The following is a 15,395-nucleotide window of genomic DNA, read 5'->3' as shown; positions in this document are numbered from 1 at the left end:
CCACGCCTCCCTGCCACGCCCCCTGGGAGTGACATGACACCGGAAGTGACATCACTGGCTACATTAACAGACAGGCTCGAGGAAGGCTGAGGGTGGAAGAGGCAGGTGGTTGAAGGTGGGAGTAGGTGTGCAGGCTGCACCCCCACCCAGGCACAGAAACCATGAAAGAATTCACACACTTGTGCTTGGGGAAGGGGGCAATGGAACTGGCAGATTCCTTAATTTGTGGCTGGTCCATTAAGGCAGGAGGGAAAAGCTGCAGACCCCTGGGAGCCCACAGACTCCTGGTTGGGAATCCAGCACTGGATGCATGCTTTTGGCCTTCGAAAACTCCTGTGTCGCATGATGCACAGACACAAGCATGCAACGATGGGGAAAGGGAAGTTCACAAAAGAAGATTATTGCTACCCGAAGGAGGCCCAAGGCAGCCTTCAAGCTCCTTCCCCTTCCTCTCCTCTCCCCACAACAGTCACATTTTTTTAAGGATTCTTCTCTCTGTTCTGTGTGTGTTTTGCCACCTCCAGTGTATTGGTTTGATATCAAATGGGTTTATTTCCAGAATATCTCTCCGGAAATTGAGACTGCAGGTTTTTATGCTAGACACTGATCTGTACAATAACAAATCAACCACTAGGGGGAACATAAAAGACCCCAACTCAAATCATAGAGTTGGAAGGGACCTCCAGGGTCCTCTAGTCCAACCCCCTGCAGAATATTCACAATTCACAACCCCCTACAGCAGGGGTAGTCAAACTGCGGCCCTCCAGATGTCCATGGACTACAATTCCCAGGAGCCCCTGCCAGCATTTGCTGGCAGGGGCTCCTGGGAATTGTAGTCCATGGACATCTGGAGGGCCGCAGTTTGACTTCCCCTGCCCTACAGGAAATTCACAATTACCTGCCCACCCACAGTGGCCCCAATTCCATGTCTAGGTGATGCCCCCCCCCCTCCCCCAGAATTCCTGTCCAGGAGCTTACCAGTGTGTGAAACAAAAAGGCAGAGAAGCCCTTTCTGTCTGGAATCTTCTGCAGTAGCATGCTTTACACATTGAAAAAAGTTACCAGCCCTTATAATCTCCTTTTCATTTGGGATGGCCTACCCGAAGACCCATCTTTTTCAACAGGAACAGCATAACAGCAGCTCTCGGTGGGCTGTGCTAGCAAACATTTGAATGCCCACCTTCCCCCCCCCCCAAAAGTCTTTGCACGCTGAAACATACCTTCCAAAGCTGCTTATCCTGAGACCACTTGTTGTCGAACAGATCTAAAAGAAATGCAGGCATTTTGAAGGTGGCTGGAAAACGTTATCACAATTTCAAAGCAAGGTTCAGATATTCTCAAACAGTACTTCCCTTCTCCCCAGGGAAATGGCCGACAACATTCTCCCCTTAGCCATTTTATAACAACTCTGTGAAGTAGGCTATGCTCAGCGAATGGGATTAAATTAATGCAAAATAAATTCCGTCTAAACTTCCGGAAGAAGCTCCTGACAGTTAGAGCGGTTCCTCAGTGGAACAGGCTTCCTCGGGAGGTGGTGGGTTCTCCATCTTTGGAGATTTTTAAGCAGAGGCTGGAGAGCCATCTGACGGAGAGGCTGATTCTGTGAAGGTTCAAGAGGGTGGCAGGTGAGAGTGGGTGAGCAATATGGTTAGGAGTGTCCTGCATGGTGGAGGGGGTTGGACTAGATGACCCATGAGGTCCCTTCCAACTCTATGATTCTATGATTCTATTCTTTCTAAGCTGTGTTCGTGAGCGACTGCTCATTAACGCAGGAAGCCCCGTTCTGCAACCATCTGGGGCTGAGTGGGGTCTCGCACTGCCCGTTGCCCATTTTAAGACTACCAACAGAAAAACAAGGAAACCTATCCAAGGCAAAATTCTAACAATATATAAATTCAGCTTTAATACAGTTTTTTAAATATTTTAAGACTACAGTTCTATTCTGCTCAAGATGGGAACATTGGTTACATTGAGACTGTGTGTGACAGGCCCAAAGTCATTCTACGAGAAAAAGAGCAGGAATCTCGAAAGTGGCTTACAATCCTCTCTCCTTCCCCTCCCCACAACAAATATCCTTTGAGGTAGCTGGGGCAGAGAGAGCTCTGAGAAAACTTGGACTGCCCCATGGTCACCCAGCTGGTTGCATCTGGAGGAGGAGGGGGGGATCAAACCCCGATCTCCAAGCAACAACTGGCATGATGGTTAAGAGTGGTGGTCTCTAATCTGGAGAACCGGTTTAGTTTCCTGCTCCTCCATACGCTGCCAGCCAGGTGACAGTTCTGTTAGAGCTGTTGTTGCAGAGCAGTTCTGTCAGCACTCTCAACCTCACCTACCTTACATGATGTTTGTTGTGATGAGAGGAGTTTGTAAGCTGCGTTGAGCCTCCTTCAGGTAATAAAAAGCATGGTACAAAAAAAAACTTTTCTCCATACTGTTTAAGTCTTGTCCCTTCTGTTCATATTAATAGTTAACCCCCCCTCCCACTTTTCCCCCTACAACTACCAGATCTGCGGTGTCCTTGCTTACTGTGAACAGCTCTTGTTTCCTCCTGGGCTTGCTGCCGCTTCAATCGGTAGGCGTCTTCTTCTCTCTCCAGAGTAGAAATTTCTGCTCTCAGGTAGGCAATGGCCTGGAGGGGGGAATGGAGGAGGAGGGAGCTGCAGTCAAGTTGTAAAGCTGCTGCCAACTTACCGTAGGGTTTTTGAAGCAAGAGACGTTCAGAAGTGGCTTATCCCAGATGTCATATCTTGCCTTTAAGAACACCAGTAGAGCCCTGCTGGATCAGACCATCTAGTCCAGCCTCCTGCCTCACACAGGGGCCCGCCAGTTCCTCTGGAGGGCCAGCAACAGGGCAGAGAGGCCGAGGCCTTCCTAAGAACACCAGGAGAGCCCTGCTGGGTCAGACCAGGGGTCCCTCCAGTCCAGCCTCCTGTCTCACACAGGGGCCAGCCAGTTCCTCTGGAGGGCCAGCAACAGGGCAGAGAGGCCGAGGCCTTCCTAAGAACACCAGGAGAGCCCTGCTGGGTCAGACCAGGGGTCCCTCCAGTCCAGCCTCCTGTCTCACACAGGGGCCAGCCAGTTCCTCTTGAGGGCCAGGAACAGGGCAGAGAGGCCAAGGCCTTCCTAAGAACATCAGGAGAGCCCAGCTGGATCAGACCAGGGGTCCATGCAGTCCAGCCTCCTGTGGCCTACCAGCTCCTAACAACAGAGCACAGAGGCTGAGCCTTCTCCTGGAGTTGCCTCTGGCTCTGAGATTCTGTGGCTTAATATGTCCCTGAAGGTGGAGGTTCCCCTCAGTTACCATAGCTAGCAACCATTCACAGACTTCTCCTCTGTCAATCTGACTAATCTTCTTTTCAAACTGCCTGTGCCCGTGGACATCATGACATCCTCCAGCTTACAATTAATTCGCTCAAACACATGGATGATTTAATATGATTTAATCAAGATATATTTAATTTAAAATGTTGAATAGCTGTTTATCAATGTATGCCTTTCCGCTACCCATCTGTGTATGCCTTTCCGCTACCCATCCCGAGCCAATCCGGAAGGGCGGGCTATCAAAATAAAGTTGTTGTTATGAAATACTAACGGAAAAGAGAACCTATCCCATGTAATCAAAATCAGTATACCTCAGAATGTGTCTTGTCTCTATTTTAATCATTAGTGAAGAAACCAGAAGGGATTCTAGATTTCTGCAGTTTTCAATGCTGAACTTTCCTCAGTGGTTGTTTCCTCCTGTGATGTGTAACTTATTCTAACAAGTTTCCAATACTGAAGAAGAAGAAGAAGAGTTGGTTCTTATATGCCGCTTTCCCCTACCCGAAGGAGGCTCAAAGCGGCTTACAGTCGCCTTCCCTTTCCTCTCCTGCAATATTCATCCAACTCAAAATTGTAGCATAAACTCTACTGATATACCATCGGCCTTCAGCTCGTAGGTATGGGAGAGATTTGTCAAAATATTCAAAGCTCTTCCCTGGCTTGGCCTTCTAAAGATTTTGCTCTGTGCAACCACCAAGCATCTAAAGATGGTGCTTGTTCTTGTCGAACAAGCCCACCCACCCACCCACCCAGCAATGCTCACTTCTCTAAACCGGCCGTTCTCAGCGTCCAAGATGTAGAGCTTCCGGTTAAACTCGTAGTTGTCTCTCTCGAGGAACTTCACCGATTCGGAGAACGTGGACAGCTGCTGCATTGCGGTCTTCCGGTGGGTGTCGATCTCACCCTTGAGATGATTCTGTGAGGAAATGCATCAACCGGAGTGGGCCCTCTTCCGTGAGTAACAAATGAAGAGGATCCCTCCTCCGTGTTGATTGGATCTGGCCCTCGCTCCTACTATACTATAAGGGTTAGGGTTAGGGCGCCTAGAAGATTGATTTGCCATCTGTCTAATTGTGATAATGCAAACTTAAATGGACTCCGGGGAATGGTAGAGGACAGGAAGGCCTGGAGGATCATTGTCCATGGGGTCGCGATGGGTCGGACACGACTTCGCACATAACAACAACAAATTGTGATAATTTGTGATTGTTTCTGTGGGGTGTATTATGGGTTTTATTATGTTTGCTGATGTTGGAAACTGCTGCGAGACGGTTGGAGAATGGCAGTGCAGAAATCCCCAAATAAATAAATAAGAAGAAGATGAAGAGCCACACCGACTGGAAATGTAGATGGCCAAAAACTGGGGCATTCCAGGGGATATTCTGCACTCACATTTTTTCACCAAAGTCAGTTCACTGATGTGGTTAAATGGCCCCATTTTAAATCACCCCTTTTAAAAACGTGTGTGTGTGTTTTTTGCATACCGAAATAGACCAAAGTGAACGATTGCGCAGTTGAGAGAACTTTCCTCAAGTGGGAGGGTACTTCACGCATTGTACTAGGAGCTCATTGGTAGGCTGTGGTCAGCAGCAATGTCACCTCACTGACACATGCTTCTGGCAGAGCCCCATGGGAATCGTAGTTCGTGAGCTTTCCATTCAGCTGTTGGTGTAAGACAGCTCAGGGGAGGAGGCAGAAAACGCCGTTAACATTTATGCAGGGCCTAAAAAGCATCCCTGGTACCGCTGTAAAGGAAAAAGTCGTAGCAAAGCAAGTTTACAATACTGCGAGGAAACAATGCAGCAAATCCGTGTTCACTATCATGAGGGGTGAATGCCATGCAGAATCAAAAATGCTATGATGTGTTTTTGTGGCAAATGCAGAATAAAAAAAGTCTTTCTTGCAGACTTTTTGCATGGTTTCCTGCTGTGCATAATAGCCCCATGTCCAAATCCCTGCTTAGCCATGAAGCTTTCGTTCTGCCTGCCCTCCTTCACTGAGATAAGAAATGCAGAAGGCCAAAGGTGTCATAGCTTGCACTTTTTGGAGACAGGGGCTCAACCAAGAATGAAAGCCAGAGAAGCTGACCTCCTGGTTTTCTGGAGTGAAACAGGAAGTGTGGAGGGCCGTGATAGGGGCACCCATAGAATCACAGAATCATAGAGTTGTAAGGGGCCACACAGGCCATCTAGTCCAACCCCCTGCTCAACGCAGGATCAGCCCTAAGCATCCTAAAGCTCGTGGGCCCAATAAAAGGGCAGGGAAGAGACTATTCGTGAACCAGCAAGATCAGAGAGTTCGAGCTAGGATGCATATATGTGTGTGTGTGTGGGGGGGGGGAATGGGACCTGGCCGGCTGTCAGGGCACGTGACGTTCACCTGGGGGGGATACCTGACGGGACCAAGGATTACCTTCAGCCTTTTCAGCCTGGCGATCTCCTTCAGGGAGCGGTCGATGGACTTGCTCAGAGTGGATTCTTCCTCGTATAATTCTGCAGGGGGAGAAAAGAAAACCGGGTCTCTGAGCAGCAGGGGGCTCACTCGACAGCAGCTCCATTCCAGTCCAGAAGCGCTTCGAAGGCTTAGCGGGGGTTTCGGGGCAGATGCTTCGGAGACTCAAAACCTCTGGCTGAGTAGAAAGAATGTGAGGTCTCCGTTCCAACCTGCGCCTGACAATGAGAGCCCTTTGGAAGCTTATACCCGGAAGCTCTTGCTAGTCTTTTAAGTCAGTACTGGGTTCTGATCTCGCTGTTTTACTGCCGGCCAACCGGGCTACCCACTGAAACCATTCGGTATAAGTGGATTTTCTGAGGTGGAGCCCAAAGTCATGTCACATCATTCAATACATCTGTTCCGTCACAACCCCTCTTGCCTTGAGACTGAGAGCCAGTTTGGTGTCGTGGTTAGGAGTGCTGACTTCTAATCTGGCATGCCAGGTTCGATTCTGCTCTCCCCCCCATGCAGCCAGCTGCGTGACCTTGGGCTCGCCACGGCACTGATAAAACTGTTCTGACCGAGCAGGAATATCAAGGCTCTCTCAGCGTCACCCACCCCACAGGGTGTCTGTTGTGGGGAGAGGAAAGGGAAGGCGACTGTAAGCCGCTTTGAGCCTCTTTCAGGTAGGGAAAAGCGGCATATAAGAACCAGCCCTTCTTCTTCTTCTTTGGCCCTAGGAATGGCATGGGGTTCACTGCCACAGACCCCCTCTACTCCTGTATCTCTGCTGAGGCCTGAACTCACACTCTCATGCTGCCTGATTGGGAATGCTTTCTCGCCTGTGCCTCCCCGCGGCATATGATGCCTCGTGCTACTGGAAAAGGGCACATCTGTGGCGCATGGAGCAGTGGCGTTCTCCAGATAGATTCAGGTAGGGAGACAGGGGCGCATAGCGAAGACTTTCCTAAAGAATCACCAAGGGTCGGACACGACTGAACGGATGACATCATCACCAGGGAGCCATATTGGTCTGGAGCAGCAGACTTAATACCCAGAATGCCCTGACTTGGATAGGCCTAGTGAGTTGGATCTCGTCAGATTTCAGAAGCTAAGCAGGGTCAGCCCTGTTTGGTATTTGGATGGGAGACCTACAAGGAAAACGAGGCAAGCAATGGCAAGCCACCTCTGAACGTCTCTCGCCTGGCTGCCCTGCCAGTCACTCCTAGGATCTCTTGGCTGCACACAGGCCATAAGGTCAATAAATAAACCAGGCTTTCTCCTTCTATGGACTCATGCATTACGATACTGTGATGGCCAAATTAACAAACTTGGCCAACCACAGACCACCAAAAGAACTCATAATAAATAAATAAAACAAAATTCTCTTTAAAATAATAAATAAATCAGGCTTTCTCAACCTGGGGCTTCTTGATACCTCTGCAAGGGTCTCCAGAATGAGTGGGAGTTAATTAAATTTTAATACATTTTTTAAAAATTTGTTAAACATTTATCAGGCGAGAAGACCATATAAATGCTTATGTCAACCCCCACTCCCAAAATGGCCAATGATAGGCCTAGAGGGGGTGGGGAGGGGCCCCGGGTGGGCGTGTCCATAACCATATTCTGTACTATCACACTACTTCTGGGGGTTCCCGAAGACCGAAGAATATTTCAGGGGTTTCTCAGCTGGAAAAGGCAGGAAAGGCTGAAATACATATTAAATATCTGCAACCATTAGTGCCTATAATATTTGGGAACAGACACTAAGGGCGGAGCGCTGTCCGGCCCCTGTCCGCGACACATCAAGCGTTCGGATTTTGCTTACGGATGAATGGTGCAATCCGGGTGCACTGGGCACAGCCGCCCCCAGGATCTGGCCACGAGGCACGCATCGCCACCTTGCTGCCAGAGACGCTCACTGGGTGCGGACACTCTGGGCACACGCCAGCCTGGCCACCTGCCGCCAGCCTTGCTCACGCTGCCAGCACCACAGGCAGGTAGGCAAAAGCGGCCGACAGTCCTGCACAGCCCTGCGGAGCCGTACAGGGGCCCGAGACTGCTGCCCTTAGCCAGGCCAGTCACTCTGTCCGCCTACCAGCCCGGACGCCTCCTGCTGTTCTCACAGCCACCGCCAACATGGTAGGGCTGCTGTGCCCTCCACCCGCTGCATCCCTAGGTGCAACGGGCTTTCTTGCTAGTATCTAGAATAAAACTAGGCTGGTCTTTAAGGCGCCACTAGACTCGAGCTTTGTTTAACAGATCTCCAGGTGATGGGGATCAGTTCCCCAGAAGAAAATGGCTGCCGTGGAGGGTAGACTCTGTGGCACTGTACCCTGCTGGGGGCCCTCCTCAAACCCCAGGCACTGCCCCAAAATCATCATCAACCTGAACTAGGCAACCCCATGCACCACCCATGACAGATATCGTGGGATGAAAGGAGAAATATGGTGTCCTGAATTCCTTTCCCTCCTCCTTCATTTCCACCTCTTCCCCTGAGGAAGCATACTGTTTAAAGGTAAAGGTATCCCCTGTGCAAGCACCGGGTCATGTCTGACCCTTAGGGTGACGCCCTTCAGCGTTTTCATGGCAGACTCAATACGGGGTGGTTTGCCAGTGCCTTCCCCAGTCATAGAATCATAGAATCACAGAATCATAGAGTTGGAAGGGGCCATACAGGCCATCTAGTCCAACCCCCTGCTCAACGCAGGATCAGCCCAGAGCATCCTAAAGCATCCAAGAAAAGTGTGTATCCAACCTTTGCTTGAAGACTGCCAGTGAGGGGGAGCTCACCACCTCCTTAGGCAGCCTATTCCACTGCTGAACTACTCTGACTGTGAAAATTTTTTTCCTGATATCTAGCCTATATCATTTAAACCCATTACTGCGTGTCCTCTCCTCTGCAGCCAACAGAAACAGCATCCTGCCCTCCTCCAAGTGACAACCTTTCAAATACTTAAAGAGGGCTATCATGTCCCCTCTCAACCTCCTTTTCTCCAGGCTGAACATTCCCAAGTCCCTCAACCTATCTTCATAGGGCTTGGTCCCTTGGCCCCAGATCATCTTCGTCGCTCTCCTCTGTACCCTTTCAATTTTATCTACATCCTTCTTGAAGTGGGGCCTCCAGAACTGCACACAGTACTCCAGGTGTGGTCTGACCAGTGCCGTATACAATGGGACTATGACATCTTGGGATTTTGATGTGATGCCTCTGTTGATACAGCCCAAAATGGCATTCCCCTTTTTTACCGCTGCATCACACTGCCTGCTCATGTTTAGTTTACAATCCACAATTACCCCAAGGTCTCGTTCACACACAGTGTTACGTAGAAGCGTATCTCCCATCCAGTAGGCATGCTTTTCATTTTTCTGACCCAGATGCAGAACTTTACACTTATCTTTATTAAATTGCATCTTGTTCTCATTTCCCCATTTTTCCATTGTGTTCAGATCTCGTTGAACTCTGTCTCTATCTTCCGGAGTATTTGCCAGTCCTCCCAATTTGGTGTCATCTGCAAACTTGATGAGTAGTCCCTCCACCCCCTCATCTAGATCATTAATAAATATGTTAAAAAGTACCGGGCCGAGCACCGAGCCCTGAGGTACCCCGCTACTCACCTCTCTCCAGACTGATGAAACACCATTGACAACAACTCTTTGAGTGCGGTTCTCTAACCAATTCCCTATCCACTTAACTATCTGAAAATCCAGATTGCAGTCCGTCAACTTATCCATCAGAACATCATGGGGAACCTTGTCAAAAGCTTTACTAAAATCCAAGTAAATGACATCAACCGAATTTCCCCGATCCAGCAAACCTGTTACTTGGTCAAAAAAGGAAACCAGGTTGGTCTGGCAGGACCTGTTGGAGACAAATCCATGCTGACTTCCTTGGATCACCAAATTGTCCTCCAGATGTTTGCAGATCGCTCCCTTTAATATCTGCTCCATTATCTTCCCCACAACAGAGGTCAGACTCACTGGTCTCTAGTTTCCCGGGTCATCCTTCCTCCCTTTTTTGAAGATCGGAATAACGTTTGCTCTCTTCCAGTCCTCCGGGACATCTCCAGTCCTTAAAGAGGTTCCGAAGATGATGGACAAGGGCTGTGCAAGTTCTCTGGAAAGTTCTTTGAGTACTCTCGGGTGCATTTCATCCGGGCCAGGGGACCAGTCATTACCGTTTACTCCCCAGCAAGCTGGGTACTCCTTTACCGACCTCGGAAGGATGGAAGGCTGAGTCAACCTTGAGCCGGCTGCTGGGATCGAACTCCCAGCCTCATGGGCAGAGCTTCAGATAGCATGTTGCTGCCTTACCACTCTGCGCCACAAGAGGCTCTAGCATACTGTTTAGCATTCCTCAACAGGCAAAAGCAGCTGCAAGCCCATGCAATGGATTTAAGGCATACCTGTATATATTTCTTTCTGGTCACGATAGGCGACGGTGGTTTCCTGCAATTTTGCTTGCAGGTTCTGTGAGAACGGGAGGTCCATGCTGAGTTTCTTCTCCTTTTCCTCTAGAAGTTTTAACTTGGAGTTGTACTCGCCCTTTGATGGAAAGAAGAGCTTTGTGAATAAAAAAGGTACCGGGTTTACTGGAGATCTGATCTGATGCGGTGGCAGAAGGCCACCTTCCAGCCCTTCAAATATTTGGGACTGAGAACATTAAACTCTAGCAGAATAGCAGACATCAATGGTTCAGAACCACCAGTGGACTGGATAAATGTACAGAGTGGCTATTAGCCACAATGTACAAAGGGGCAGAGATGCTCCGTATTCTTGGTATTAGTGGAGAGCAACCATGGGAAGACTTCTGAAGTTCTGGCCCAGCTGGTGGACTTCCTGATAGCATCTGGGTTTTGGCCCATGTGGCACAGAGTGTTGGACCAGATGGGCTGCTGGCATGATCCAAAATGGCTTCTCATATGTTCTATGTCTAGGTCAGTGACGTTTTGCATTCTTAGGGGAGGATGGGAGAGTTTCTAGAGTTCTGGCCCTGCTGATGGACCTTCTGAGGAGACCTGGGTTTTTGCCACTGTGTGGCACAGAGTGTTGGCCTGGATGGGCCACTGGCCTGATCCAACATGGCTTCTCTTATGTCTCAGGGAATGTGAGGCTCTGTTTTCTTGGTGCCTAGGAGGCAACAGTGGGAGAGCTTCCAGGGTCCTGGCTCTGCTGGTGGACATCCTGAGGGCATCTGGGCTTTGGCCACTGTGACACAAGAGTACTGGACTGGGTGGGCCCTGTCAAGCTGTTCAGTTTCAGTGACTTAACAGCCATTTAAACCCTCCATTCTCCCTTCCCCATTAATTCCACAGGGAGGGAAGCAAAAAGGACTGCTGAAATGGCAGGCAACCATTCCAGCCTTACAGCAGGCAGGCAAAAGGATTGGCTCCATCAAATTGTTAGCTTTAAATGGCCAGCCACCATTTTAACCACCGTTCACTTCCTACTTGGAAGTAGGTGGGGGGTGAAAGGGATAGCTGAATGGTATAGCTGACTATGCCCAAATAAAAGTCAGAAAAAAATTGGCTTTTATTTAGAAGAAGAAGAAGAAGAAGAGTTGGTTCTTATATGCCGCTTTTCCCTACCCGAAGGAGGCTCAAAGCGGCTTACAGTCGCCTTCCCTTTCCTCTCCCCACAACAGACATCCTGTGAGGTGGGTGAGGCTGAGAGAGCCCTGATATCACTGCCCGGTCAGAACAGTTTCATCAGTGCCGTGGCGAGCCCAAGGTCACCCAGCTGGTTGCATGTGGGGGAGTGCAGAATCGAACCTGGCATGCCAGATTAGAAGTCAGCACTCCTAACCACTACACCAAACTGGCTCAAGCTATACCAGTAGGTCAAGCTATACCAGTAGATGAAGCAGATTGGAGAATCTGTTTGGCTGTGAAACACCAGTATGATATTTTCACGGTATTTTTGTTGGCTTGGGCGAACAGAATGCTCATGCCACTGACAGACCTCTTCTCCACGGGTCTTTCTAATCCCTCTTTAAAGGTGTCCCCGCACACACCCAGTCCAGAGCAGTGGTTCTCAACCTGGGGATCGGGACCCCTTTGATGGCCGAATGACCCTTTCACAGGGGTCATGGCAGGGCAAGCAGCTTGGCCGGGGGGGGGGGACGGGCACCATCCACACAACAGCCTTGCGGGGTAGATCCAGATAGAGCGTTCATCTGTCTGTAGCAGCGGAAAAGAGCGAGGTCAGCATGGTGGGACAAGAGGCAGAGCTGAACTGAGAAACCCCGGGGGGAAAACAATTTATAAACAATCATGATCTTCACGCCACTGGTCCGTTTCGGCTTAATTTCTGTGAAAGAACCCTTGCATAATTTTATGGCTGGGGGTCACTACAGCATGAGGAATTGTATTCAAGGGTTGGGGCATTAGGAAGATGGAGAAACACTGTTCCAGGGGATTTGAGGCTGTGAACCTACCGGCTTCTTGATTCTCAAAATGGCTCCCCAGGTTAGAGTGCAGAAGAAGGGATTGTTGCACAAGACCATAAATGAGAAAGCTAGGGTGGGCATGGGAGATGTTGCAGAAGATCTTCCACGATCCCTTCCACGAGTGGAGCAACGTAAGCAATTATTTGGGGGCATTCATGGAGCCAACCTGATACACTTTCACAACGGGGGCTAGAACTACACTTCCATTTCAGAGCAATCTTGTAGAAGACGGCCCCTCTCACCTCCAGCTTTTTGAGCTCGTCCGTGATGTTGTCGTCGAATTTCTTGAACCAGGCGGATTTTTTGCTCAGCTTGTCGCTGAGAATCTTGATGTATTCTACGGACCGTGTCATTTCTTTCTTCAGCATGTCGTTCTGGCCACAGGAATTCAAAGGACAGCGGTGAATGATCCTGTCATTCCCGGACCTCATGAGGCTGGCTGCCTGAGCTGACAGCAGCAGGTGACCGCGTTTTCAATGCAAACTTATCCCATTTGTGCACAACAGGCAAGTTGTGGGGAGCCTCACATTTAAAGAGCGAAAGTGGAATGGAGGTGGGGGGGGCGCAGAGCCCTTCCGCTTCTGACTCCCCATACCGCCCAGCTCCTGGTGAGAGAATTCCCCACATTCTCATTTATTTTAATAACTTCATTTGTGGCCTAGAATCATAGAGTTGGAAGGGACCTCCAGGGTCATCTAGTCCAACCCCTTACAGAATGCAGAAAATTCATAACTACCTGCCCACCCACAGTGACCCCAATTCCATGTCCAGATGATGTCCCCTCCCGCCCAAAAAACCTCCAGAATCCCTGGCCAGTCTGGCCTGGAGGAAATTCACCTCTCGACCCCAAAGTGATGATCGGCATTTTCCTGGGCACACAAGAAAGCGCCACAAGAGCCAAGCACCGACACAGTCCCTTCTGCCCACCCATCTACAATCTGCCCTGCCTGTGTCCTCCAAGGGCACCCAAAACAGCTTGCGTCATTCTCTTTTCCTCCAAGTTCTCCTAAAGCGGACCTAAACGGAATGACATTCATCACTGGCCCGATTTTGAGTAAAGTGATAAAAGGATGGGGACAATGAATTTCCTTCCTTGGATACTTGTTTGTTTATGCTCTTCTGACTTCTTGAGCATTAACAATCCTTATCCATTGTTGTTCCTCTATATATTTCTATATATTTATGAAACAGTCTAGGGGGTGGGACGTGTCCGGCTGTCCAAGTTAGAATAGGGCCAATCAGGGTGCAGCCAGCTTTGTCCGTCCTTCCTTCCTTCCTTCCTTCCTTCCTTCCTGTCTCTCCCTCTCTCCCTCTTCTAGCCCTCTCACCTGCTTACGTTCTATCTTGCTTTCTTTCTTCCTTCCTTCCTACTATCCACCCATCCCTTTATCTACCCGCACTGTGCCGGAGGGGGGGAGCCTGCCACACCCACCCACTGCCCGCTAGCGCCCACGGTATTGTTTCTACAGCGGGCTTACTTTCTAGTTCATAGGATAAAACAAACCACTGAGGAAGAGAACAACCTTGCCTGATGTTCTTATGTCTTTATGCTGTGACAAGGGCATCTTTATATGTGAGTTTTTTTAAAAAAATCTACAAAACTAATACAAATCCATGTTATTTATTTAATTATTTATTTAATGTTAGTTATTTAATTATTTGATTATTTATTTAATTATTAGGCCTCAGCTACCTCACAATTCTCCTCCCTGTAAATGGGCAGCAAAACAGTGGCTCTCCAGATGTCCATGGACTACAATTCCCATGAGACCCTGTCATCATGTGCTGGCAGGGGCTCATGGGAATTGTAGTCCATGGACATTTGGAGAGCCGCCGTTTGGCCACCCCTGCTGTAGGAGATCAGAGTGCCCACGACAATGCCAGTTGAGCCAGCTAGTGAGAATCGAACCTGCTTCATCAGATTGAGAAGGGTCCTTTCGCCATTTTCTGTCTTCTCCTTCGTTCTGATCATGAATTCCGAATGCTTAGCCTGCAGATTCTTAAACATTTCCAAAATTTCATCCAGCTGGTCTTGAAGCAGTTTACTAGCGGTGAAAGAGGGAAACATACATGTGTTCAGGTAGGAAGAATCAAATGCATCATTATAGGATGGGGGAGGGTGGGTGGGATTGGTCTTTGCAGTAGTTCATGTGAAAAGGATCTGGGGGTCTCAGCAGACCAGACACTGAACATGAGTCAGTAGTGTGACTCGGTAGCTAAAAAGGCAAAGGGGAAGCAGTGTCCAAATCAGGGGTAGTCAAACTGCGGCCCTCCAGATGTCCATGGACTACAATTCCCAGAAGCCCCTGCCAGCGAACGCTGGCAGGGGCTCCTGGGAATTGTAGTCCATGGACATCTGGAGGGCTGCAGTTTGACTACCCCTGGTCCAAATAATGCGAGGTGATGTTACTGCTTTACTCCACTCTGGCTAGACCTCACTTGGAGGACTGTGTTCAGTGTTGGGCACCACAACTGAAGAAGGATACAGAGAAACAGTCCAGAGGAAGGCAATGAAAATGGTAAGGGGTTTGGAGACAAAGTTGAAAGAGCAGAGGTGAAAAGTGGGGTAGAAAACCAACTCTTCTTATTCGTCTCCTCAGACTCAAGTGAGTAGCTGCTGTTGACATTATGCCTGAGGAAGTGAATACAACTTTGGTGGTCTTAAAGGTGCCACTGGACTCTAGATCCGTTCTTCTACAGAATGGCAGTGGCTCTCCAAGGTCACAGAATCATGGAAGATACTTCCAGGGTCATCTAGTCTAGCCCCCTGCACAGTGCAGGGACACACAACTACCTGCCCACCCACAGTAATCCTCATTTCATGCCCCAGAGATTCCCCCTCCATAAATCTCCAGAATCCAGCCTGGCCTGGAGGGATTTCACCTGCCATCCCACAGTGGCGATCAGCAATTCCCTGGATGTTCCAGGAAGCACTCCCTTTAGCAAGTGGCAGATAATAAGCAGAATAAATAAACATTCGTCCCCGTGCCCCACTGGTCCCCCTGGTCTTTCCCAAGCCCTATGAAGATAGGTTGAGGGACTTGGGAATGTTCAGCCTGGAAAAAAGGAGGTTGAGAGGGGACATGATAGCCCTCTTTAAGTATTTGAAAGGTTGTCATTTGGAGGAGGGCAGGATGCTGTTTCTGTTGGCTGCAGAGGAGAGGACACGCAGCAATGGGTTTAAACTACAAGT

The 15,395-nt window shown here is 49.3% G+C and overlaps 1 protein-coding gene across 1 annotated transcript in view; it reads right to left on the bottom strand.

Moving 5' to 3' along the window:
- CCDC175 (coiled-coil domain containing 175) overlaps window positions 1–15,395 on the bottom strand; it is a 40,124-nt gene that overhangs the window by 1,797 nt on the left and 22,932 nt on the right. Inside the window, exons 12-18 of the mRNA XM_077323956.1 lie at window positions 14,112–14,247; window positions 12,445–12,576; window positions 10,161–10,299; window positions 5,734–5,813; window positions 4,085–4,237; window positions 2,527–2,629; window positions 1,221–1,264 (exon numbers count right to left, since the gene is read on the bottom strand). Of these exons, the coding sequence (XP_077180071.1) occupies window positions 1,221–1,264; window positions 2,527–2,629; window positions 4,085–4,237; window positions 5,734–5,813; window positions 10,161–10,299; window positions 12,445–12,576; window positions 14,112–14,247 (787 nt within the window). The remainder of the gene's footprint in view (window positions 1–1,220; window positions 1,265–2,526; window positions 2,630–4,084; window positions 4,238–5,733; window positions 5,814–10,160; window positions 10,300–12,444; window positions 12,577–14,111; window positions 14,248–15,395) is intronic.

This window comes from Paroedura picta, chromosome 2 (genome assembly GCF_049243985.1).
Source record: "Paroedura picta isolate Pp20150507F chromosome 2, Ppicta_v3.0, whole genome shotgun sequence".
Taxonomy (NCBI): Eukaryota; Metazoa; Chordata; class Lepidosauria; order Squamata; family Gekkonidae; genus Paroedura; species Paroedura picta.
Note: the sequence above shows the minus strand (reverse complement) of the source record. Positions and strands in the feature narration are given on the sequence as shown.